Source organism: Catharus ustulatus, chromosome 3 (genome assembly GCF_009819885.2).
Source record: "Catharus ustulatus isolate bCatUst1 chromosome 3, bCatUst1.pri.v2, whole genome shotgun sequence".
Taxonomy (NCBI): Eukaryota; Metazoa; Chordata; class Aves; order Passeriformes; family Turdidae; genus Catharus; species Catharus ustulatus.
Window position 1 is genome coordinate 16,201,224 of NC_046223.1, and position 10,113 is coordinate 16,211,336.

Here is a 10,113-nt window from a genome sequence, read left to right on the forward strand (position 1 = left end):
CTGCCTGGGCACCCATCACCCTGTGCATGAGAACACAAGCCAAGAGGACACAGGAGGCTTGAGACCAGTCTTTCCTAGTCCCTTGTGCTCTTCTTTTACCTTGGTTTTTTTTTTTTGTTTTTTTTTTTTTTAATAAATGAAAACTCCTCTTTGAACTTGCCAGGCTTAGGCACCTAACTCCTCTTTTATTGTGCATGGTCCAACTCGGATTCCCCAGGGCAGCCTGCTCCATTCATGAATTAACCCCTAAACATGCACCAGTTGCAATTCCTCCTGGTATTTCATTTTCACAGACAAAGCAGATACCAGCAATACCTGGACACAGACTGAAGCACAAGAAATCAGAAGGAAGCAGGAGGAACAGAGTGAGAAAGTGAAAGCACACTGCACTAGATTGCACTTTCTTTTCAGGTAACTTGGGAGTTGTATTACATTCTCGAAATGGGTTGGTTTTTTTCAAATTTAATTATAGATAGCTTTGGAAGAATACAGTTGAGTTAGGTTTTAAAAGTTCAGCTTCCCTGATGCAAGTCCCTCTGCACTGCCCTGTAGAACAGCAGAAGTGACTCTTTGCTGACACAGACCAAGATTTCCCAACTGCCTGCTGAGCCTACGGGCAGCACAGACCTGAGCCCAGACCCTGTCCCCCCAGATTGATCTTTTGCTGCCTGAGCCCAGGGAAGAGCATTCAGGAGCACAGAAAGCTGCAGGAATTAGGACTTCTCTGTGAGCTGGCCCCTAGTGAGAGCAGCAATGGCATGGGTATGAGCTGCTTGGACAAAGGAGATATCTCCTGGCACCTGCACTAATACCTTGCAGATGGAAATTAAAACTTAGGTGAAAACTAATGAGCAACAATGACCAAATTCAAGTGACATCTTCTCTTAACCCCAGAGGTCCGCACAAAACAGTCACAAGGAATAATTCCTTGTGAAAGCTGCAGCATTTGGCAAGTCACTACATTGACCTCTCAGGATCTGTCTTCCCTGTGTCTTGGACAACGTTTGGAGCCACACCAAGATGTCATCTGGTTTTCATTGGTTTCTTCCCATCTGCAAACACAGTTCTCATTTTGAGAGAACTGAAATGGCTCTTGATTTCCTTGCAGTGCAGAGGACGTCCTTCAGACCCTGTAGATGCTCAGAGCAGTCTGTGACCTTGGCCACAGATGCTGTGTCTGAGGGGAGAGCTGTGCTTCACCTCCCTGCAGCAGCAGCATTGCACAGCAGTGCATACAAAGGTTCTTTCAGGCAGTTCTTTTTTACAGGTTCTTTAGGCAGGTATGCAATCAGCTCTGACTGCAGCCAGAATTACTGGTGGAAGGCAGGAATCCCACTGGGATTTTCGGGTGGGGAGCTCTCTGGGACTGCCCTGTGCTGTGCTCAGGTTACCCAGAAATGGCCCTGTTGGTGTAGGCTGCTGTCCCAGCATGGCATCAGCCCTGGCCCTTAGTCTTTTCTTCTCCCCAGCTGTCTGGGTGAAAATTTGAGTCTACTATGGCCATTTACCCATATTTCAGTCCTGCCGTGCTGCTGAAAGACTTTAGCAGCAGTGGAGGTCATACAGCCAGGCATGTGGGCTCAGTGTAAACCTGATTGCCTGTGTGGGATGAATTTATGACTATGGAAATTAGCTGTAGCAATGAGACTATTCTCACATTTTAGCATTTTTCTAGCCTTTAACTTGAAAAATACTCAGTGGCAAATCATTGCAGCCAATATTCAGAGCTAATTTCAACAAAATTGTACTTTGCTGATTGCTAGCCTAGCAAATCTGTGGGTATGGCTGCTGCTCTAATTGGATTACTAATGTGCCTTTCCAAACCAATACATGTCTGCAGTGTTACATTTAAATAATACAGTAAATGCTGTGTTACACAATAAATTCAATTAGGAAAAATTACTACTTGACTCACACAAAATAACTAATGAAGGGTGCATTGCACATTGTACAACAAATATGCAATTTCTCTTTTTTTTGTGAATATGTTCATATTTGAGCTCAAATTATGCTTTCATAAATGCTAGGAAAACTGAAGCACAACATTGTGGAAAATAAAAGAAAGTATGGAAAATTCCACTGAGATTTGACACAAAGGCTGTGCATGTTAGCAAATACACAGTAAGTGGTACATTATGCATTATAAATGCATTGTGTAGCAATGGCACTGAGGAAGGACTCCTTTAATTTACCTGGCCACAGTCTGAATGCAGCTGCCAGTAAAGACACACACCTTTTTTCTTTTTTTGTTTGCTAAATGGGTGACATCCACCCTTTAATTACAGTATCTCTTTAAACCCTCAAAAAGAAAATGCAGTTGCCTTTACATTTTGCATAGGCAAAAAGAGTTCTAAGGTCAAATCCAAACTTTCAACTCTAAGGATCCAGAGTGGTGTAGTTTAGCTGTGAAGTGGGGCTGCAGATCTGCAGCCTTGAAATGTGTTGTGTTTTGTCCTTCCCTGGAAAAAAAAGAGGGGAGTAAATACAGATACAGTTGATTGCAGATTACCCAAAAAAGTCTGGCAATTCAGCATGAGGGGGAAAAAAAAGTGTGGGGAAAGGGAGAAGCTTAGAAGTTCTCCGGCAAATCCAGCAGAAAACCAAAGACTCGCTCATGTGTTTATTCCTCGTCACACCAGGCTGTGACACTGCCACCCCCCAGGAGCTCCTGTGGCATCGTGAGCTCAGCCACCTGGTCTGGAATGTGGAGAGGGGTATTTTGTGAGACACGGGGGGGAGAAAGGACCACACACAGTCACCATCTTCATTCAGCGCCGATTTTAGGAAGTCAATTGCCCAGCTTTTACTGGGAAAGCAACCGTGCTGGTCCCTTACAGTGATGATCAGTGTTTGGGGTTTATCAGAGGTGCACATTCCCCTGCCTTCAGGGCCATGTCATAGCCAGCCAGTGTGTCCCAGCCAGCTCCCAGCCCAGACTTGGCATGAGGATGTAGCTGGGTTTGAAAGTGTGTAATATCCCAACATCCCATCATCAGCATCCCAAGTGTTTTTGGGATCAGACCTTCAGCAGGTGATGCTTTTTCAAACCTGAGGAATACAAAGATGTCCCCATACTCCTTTTGTACTTTGCAGACTGTGAGAGTACTTTTAAAAGCCAGTGAGTCAATGCAAAATTAATGCTTTTATAATACCATACTAACACAATGTGAAAAAATTACTAGTATTTCTGACAATGTGCAAATCAAGCACGAAGTTTTCTCAATGGGTATAATTTCCTATTCCATGCAAGTAAAATTATGTACAGGAAATTTTTGCTTGTAGTAACATCCATGGGCTGCACAGGCAGTGCAAGAATTCAGTTCCAGTTTTATTGTAAAACCTCAGTATCTGAAAGCACAACATCCAAAAAATGGTTTGGGGTTTGTTGCGGGGGGGGGGGCGTTGTGTGTGTAAACATTGTTGGTTTGCAGAAATAAAGATGTTATAGTTCTACATATACAAACCAATTTTTAGCTCACTAGAATACTATGTTGGATACACTCAACAAAAATATTCGTTCCAAATTTCCAGCCAATTAAATGACTCGAGTTTCGAGATAACCTGTTGAAAAGTATTCCTGTTTATTTTGTCTCTCTTTGAAAGGACACAGCTTGGTAGATACCTTTAGCTGTGCAGGCATTGCTATCTCCTACTAGAAACCAAACCTCAGGATTTTACTTCTGCAGATAATTCCCCTGGTTTTGGCATTTGCTCATTTCTGCATTGAATTCTAGAAGGAATGACCAGTTCTGTGCTGTTTTCTGGTTGGTATCACTTTCCTTTTTGCATTGATTGCAAATAGCTGAAACCAGCAAATGTTCCCAGACACACCAAAATTAGTCACTTTTCTGAACATTTTTCTTTTAAAAATTATTTTGTAAAATCTAAAATCTGATTGTAAATTAAATCATGATTGAAATTAGCAGACTGAATATTTTTTCTACCAACAGAATTGCTTGACGTGAATTCTATGAAGGATGCTAATGATTCCATTTTGTGTAAAAAGACCTGCCTATTTCATTTGCCCTTTTTATCTAATTTGTTTCAAATTCTTAAAGCCAGAAGTATGTACATTCCATTTGGAAAATGCCCTATGCTGTACATTTTCTCCTATGAATAGAGCTTGTGGAGGGATTAAAACTGAGCCTGCCTGATTTCTGCAAACAGAATTGCATGTGTAAACCTTCAAAACCTGAATATTTGTACCTGTTTGGCCATTGCAAAACAAGGGCATGCTAATGCAATTCCAGTTCAAGCAAAGAAACAAATCACAGGGCTCAACTGGCTGCTGACCACTTTTATCAAAAAGGCCACACAGCTACCAGTCGAAGGTGATGGATGGACTCTTGATACCCAACAATGTTATTTTGGAGGATGGTTTGGTGGCTGGGAGTTGGCCCTGGAGTGGTTAAAGCAGCTTGGCTGAGTGGATCCAGGCAGTTCCCTTTGCTGAGCCTCAGGAGATGTTTGCCAGTACTGAAGAAGTGAAAAAGATAATGGACATAGCATTGAGCCTCTTTTGAGAAGCAGGGCAAAGTGCTGTAGCCTGTGCTAGGCGGTTTCTGGCCACCTTTGAGCCCTTGGTTGTTCCTGAAGCTGGAGTGTTTGGGACACAGGTGCAGCTCTTGACTCAGTTTGCTCTTTGCGGTGCCTCTTGCACTGGCAAAGCAGTGATCCCTCTCTCCTCATAAAAGGGATAGAGGGATTTGTTTAGACTTTCCATAGGATGACAGCATATATAAGTATCACAAGATGACTCAATTACTGAGTCTGGCTATATTTGCTAAGAGATCTTTATCAGTAAAAACAATGAAAATTATCTTAACAGTACAGTGAATCAACAAAAGTAAGTGGTGTTCTGAACAGAAAGTAAGTGCTAAAATATACAATTGGACCCCAAAGCTCAGGCATGTGTCACAAAATTATCATTCTTTTCCAATGCTCAATGCACCTGCGTCTTTTGGGAAAAAGCCTTGATTTCTACCAGCACCATGGCATGCAAGGCTTTTATTTTATTCATTTGTAAGAGAGCAGAATGTGTCTGAGGTCATGCCTTGGTCTGCACAGCACTCAGGGGAAGACTTGCCTCCACCCCTGAATTTAGGCATGCCTGTGGACCATGGATACTGGTCCAGCCCGCAGCAGAAAATGGACAAAATGTCCCTGCCTTGGGGTGTCTGTGGTTTCTGGAGGGTGGTTGAATGTCATGGCAAACCACAGCTGCCTCCTCCAGCCAAGCCCCTGCCAGGATGGGATCCATCCCACAGCCAGCCCCTGGTCTGCAGCCAGGGATTGTGCTGCCAGGAGAGTGGTGCAAATCATCAGCAATGTGCTCTTATCCCTGCCTTCTTAATGGGCTAAAAACAGTGGAAAACAGAGAGATCATTTTCTATTTTAATGATCAAAAGGGTGTTGCCCATTATTCACAGCCTACACACAAGATGTTATAATTTTCAATTTTCCTGCACTGATCATTCAGTCCATTTGGCAGGCTGACCTTCAAGTGGTCATGGCTTTTCAAAAAAAGGAGGAAAAAACCCCAAACAGAAAACTCAAAACACCCATTATCAGCATTTCAGACAAGCAAAATAATCGTGAGTGAGGTGGTAAGGACCTCACATGCAAAAGCTGTGAGCAGAGCTGCCTCTGTTTGCAGCAGCTAGATGTTTTCCTGGCAGTGGGAGAAGTTTGGGTTCAGGAGAGCATCTGCTGGATGTTTGGGGTGCTGGACGCTGCCCTGCAGACAGCTGCAGCACCAAAATGGCACTTTGGGAACAAATTTCTGCAGCTGTTTCTGCACTGTCAGGGACATTTCACATCCCTGCTGCTGAAATCAGAGGATGGCAGCAAGTGTTACACAAGCAATTTACTGTCAGTGGTACATATGGGTATTAGCCAGGGACATTTTTAACTACCAAGAGAAATTTCAGGTGTGTGTTGGTCGTTAAAAAGGACATTTTGCCATCCAGAAACAGCTGCAGCAGGTCCCAGTGCCTGACATCACTCAACATAATCCCAAAGAGTGGAAGAGGGACACAGAGATTACCTAAAGAAGCCAAAAGAGATGGTAGGGTCTAAGAAGCAAGTGTTCCTGTGGCTTGAATCTGGAGTAATTTGATTGAATTGCAGGTAGTAAATAGCCTAATTAAATAGATGTAATGACTTCAATGCCTGCAGAAGTTAAAAAGAGATGCATGTATTTTTCCATCACAATTTTGGTTGTGTTAACCAAGTTTAGAGGTGAAATGAAGAAACATAATTTCCTGAAAATTGTTTATTGGAATACATTGATTTTTTACTCTCTTTCAGATAATGCGTCCTTGCAAAACATTAAACTGGAATAAATTTCAAGTTTGAAATCTGTTTAAACAAGTGGCAGTTTTAAAAATGCTTTTTAAAAATCCTGGGTTGACAGGAACTTAGCCTCCAACTCATACCATAATTGTGAGTGCTCTTAATGAATCAGCCCCACTTTTGCTGTCAGCTCAGGATTTTCCCACTGTAAGATCTTTGAATGAAGAGAACTAAAAGCCATATACAAAGCCAATCAAACATGGATCATGTTTCTACTGGTTCGTTATATACAGTTTGCAAACAAAACTGGGTATTTTGGGCTTGGTGCTTTGGGCTTTGTTCACAGGAACATGGTTATGGATCCAGAAGGCAGAGACAGCTGAGGTGCAGCTGCTTTTCAGAGCGGTGCAGAGGCACTGGCAAAGGATGTGTAGAGCTGGTGGTTAAAGAGACTGTGGAAGAACCCACTGGTGGTGTCCAGGGAATATTCCTGTGTGTTTTTAATGCCATGAAACATGATCAAGTATGAATTCTCTACATCTGGGAGGATGTCAAATTCCAGGTGACGTTTGGAATGTTGCAATTAAGCTACTACAAAGACTTTTGAAATAAACAGGAGAAAAAACGTTGTCTGGGATGTGTTTGCAAGTACTCTTGTCTTTTCTTCTGAGCGTGGGGAGTAGAGGCGAGGCAGAGGCACCTCCTGGGTGAGAGATACCCTTGGAAATGTTTGGAGGCCTCAGAGCCGCATGTGGAGACCCCACAACTCCCCAGATGCTGGATAAACTCTGTATGGTTGGGGGTAACAACTGGTGGGATGTGCTTCCCATGTACCCAGTGGTCATCTGTTAAATTCTGCAGCTGAGTGATCATTTGCTTTGCAATAAAATAGAGAGCAGATGGAAACTGTTTGGTCTGTAAACAGTTACAAGGAACTCCCCATATATCCCCTCTCCACAACCTCCGTTCAAATCAATAGAAGCCATCTGTCCAAGGTATTAAGATAAATCTTGGGAATTTTGGTATTGACTAGAAAGGCACTTAAAAGATCAATCACACTGCAAACAGAGAAATGTCACTGCCTCCACCAAATGTGGAGGCTTGCTAATCTTGCTAGATAACATGGACCCAAAGGGCAAACCTCTGTGGTTTATAAACCCAGGCAAAGCCCCTATTGCTGTCCCCATCTCCTCAGCTACATAAAACAAGCCCTAGCAAGAGCTGGTGCTGGGCATAGGCTGTGGGTGGCACCTGCTGCTGCAATGTCCAGCTAGGCACAAAACCTGGTGTGACCACCCCTGCCTGCCAAAACACACACAGCTTATTTTACCTGCAGAAAGGATAAGGGTGGAAGAGTTACAGCCACCAAAAGTTATGCTGGGCCCAGCAGGGAAAGGGACAGGGAAATTTTTGGCTGTTTAGCACTCATTTCATTGATGTTGGGTGTCCCCAGAATTGCAGTATGTTGGGAATCAAGTTCCCCTGGGATTTATTTAGCGTCTCCCATGCTCCCAGGAGTTAAGATTTTCAGACTGTTTCAAATTCTTCGCAATTCCAGCCATAAAGTTCTCCATCATAGAGTATGGTGAGAAAATACTACTAATCTGGTAGATATTATTAATTACAGAAAATCAGGAAATACCTTATTTTGATTTTAATAATTACCCTTTTTATACAGCTCTATTTTGCTGTTACTGTTCAAGTGCCTTCCTGATTTGCAGTTATACCCCTGAGGAGCCACCATCTACCTCAGCTCATTTTCTAATGGGAAAAAAAATTAGCTGAGCTCTGCTCTCCAAGAAGGCAACCAAGCAAATGAGTGGAAGAGAAAACTCACCTGGATGAGCAGTACCAGCAGCTCCCACATCTGCTCCTGTGGTCTCCCAAGTGGCTTGTCCTCGTGCAGGCAGAAGCCCCTGTGAAAGCATCCAGTCTTGGTGCATACCAGGAGCTGGAAGAAGGCAGCAAGTCCTATGGGAGATGATTTCCCTTGTTTCTGCTGCTGGTGGGAAGCTCATCCATGCTGCCCTCAGGTAAGCCTGGCTTGGCTTGCTCAGACATTTGGTGACGCCCCTAGGAGTGGATACAGGGCTGCCATGACATGCATCTGTGTCCAGGCCCCCAAAACCCTCTCCAGAGGCAGGAATATAAAAATAGCCTTTAATCCAATTTATTACAGCAGGATCCAGCTCTCCCACAGGGCTGCATTTATATTTACATTACTGGGATGATGGGGCTGCCTTGAGTCTCAAATGTGTTGCTGGGATTTTATCCCATGCTCATAGCAGTACCAGCTTGGTGCCCAGGCTGGCTGCTGGCATGTCACTGCTGTGCCATGCTGGCTTCCCTCCTTTCTAGCATCCCCCACAGTGGGCACATGTGCATTTCTGACACTCCCACCCTGTTCCCAGCTCACTGAGACATGGCAGAAGACACAGCCTTAGTTTTGAGAGGAGTGAATGTGCTGGGCAAAGCCCTGCATGGGGCTTTTAAGGGATGAGGAAATTGCAGATGGTTTATTAGACCTTGTGCACTGAGATTTGGGGGTTTATCGTGTATGGGGATTTTCAGTGCTTCCAGACACCAAGTTGCAACTTCATCAGGTCGAGATGACTGGTGGTGTTCTTTTCCTGGGACTGGATTTCATTGTCCTTCCATCTCCAGTGGGAATGTGGTCACACACACCCAGAAACACACTGACACCTTCAAGGTGCTGGAATGAATCCAGAAAATTAAGCTGGTGAAGGGCCTAGAGGGTAAATCCCATGAGGAGTGACTGGGGGAGCTGGGGGTTTAGCCTGGAGAAGAGGAACCTTAGGATGATCTTACCACTCTACACTTCCCTGAAAGGAGGTTGTGGCCAGGTGTGGGTTGATCTCTTCTCCCAGACAACCAGTAACAGGGCAGGAGTAGAGGACACAGCCTCAAATTGTGCCAGAGAAGTTCATGTTGGACATCAGAAAGAATTTCTTTGTGGAAAGGGTTGTCAGGAACTAGAATGGGCTGCCCAGGGACGTGGTGGAGTCACCATCTCTGGAGGTGTTCAAGAAACAGCTGGACATGGCACTCAGTGCCATGGCCAAGTTGACATGGTAGAGTTTGGTCAAAGGTTGGACTGGATGATCTCAGAGGTCTTTACCAGCCTGACTGATTCTGTGTTTCTCTCTACACCATATCCAAAAAGTACATTTTGTGCAACTGTTGCATTTATACAGGAAGATTATATAAAGGTTAAAATCTACCTCACCCTAGCCATGTAACCAGCTATTTTGGTGGAAATGACACTATTTGAATGAGTGTTCCAAAAAAGGTTTCACCTGAAATACCCTTGAAATGTACTGTACAAGTCATTAAAGCCCTCACCATGCCCCTTTTTCTCTTCGCTTTTTATCCACTTTAATTGGTCTCTTACCCCATTTATCCCTCTACCTGCTCCCAAGTCTTCTGTTTCCTTCCCACTGCTTTATTCTCCCAAAATAATACAAGAGCTGTGTGTGACCCTGTGACCTGCTGCAATCAGTGCCCAAACCCCCATGGCTGAGCTGATCACCACACCATCTCTAAAAACGAATCACACCCTCACATTTGCACTGTATGTCCTTGTTCCCCTTCATGCCCCAAGTGATTCCTTCAGAGGACAAAATTCTGTCACTGAGGGTAATTAAAAACAGTTCATATCTTGCTAGGATTAGAGGTTTAAAAATCTGAGTGCCAGGGAATCAAGGCGTTTGCTGTTTTTGGAGGAAACAAACTCCCACAAGAAATATATAACTTAATTTTGCTGTCAGATGTTCCCACAGACTCCTCTTGAAAGTCAAC

The 10,113-nt window shown here is 43.9% G+C and overlaps 1 protein-coding gene across 1 annotated transcript in view; it reads left to right on the plus strand.

The window, feature by feature from the left end:
- The window catches only part of KCNK12 (potassium two pore domain channel subfamily K member 12), a 28,661-nt gene extending 21,730 nt beyond the window's left edge, over positions 1 to 6,931 (plus strand). Inside the window, exon 3 of the mRNA XM_033054852.1 lies at positions 294 to 6,931. Coding sequence (XP_032910743.1) covers positions 294 to 330 — 37 coding nt within the window. The 3' untranslated portion in view covers positions 331 to 6,931. The remainder of the gene's footprint in view (positions 1 to 293) is intronic.
- Positions 6,932 to 10,113: the final 3,182 nt, after the last annotated feature.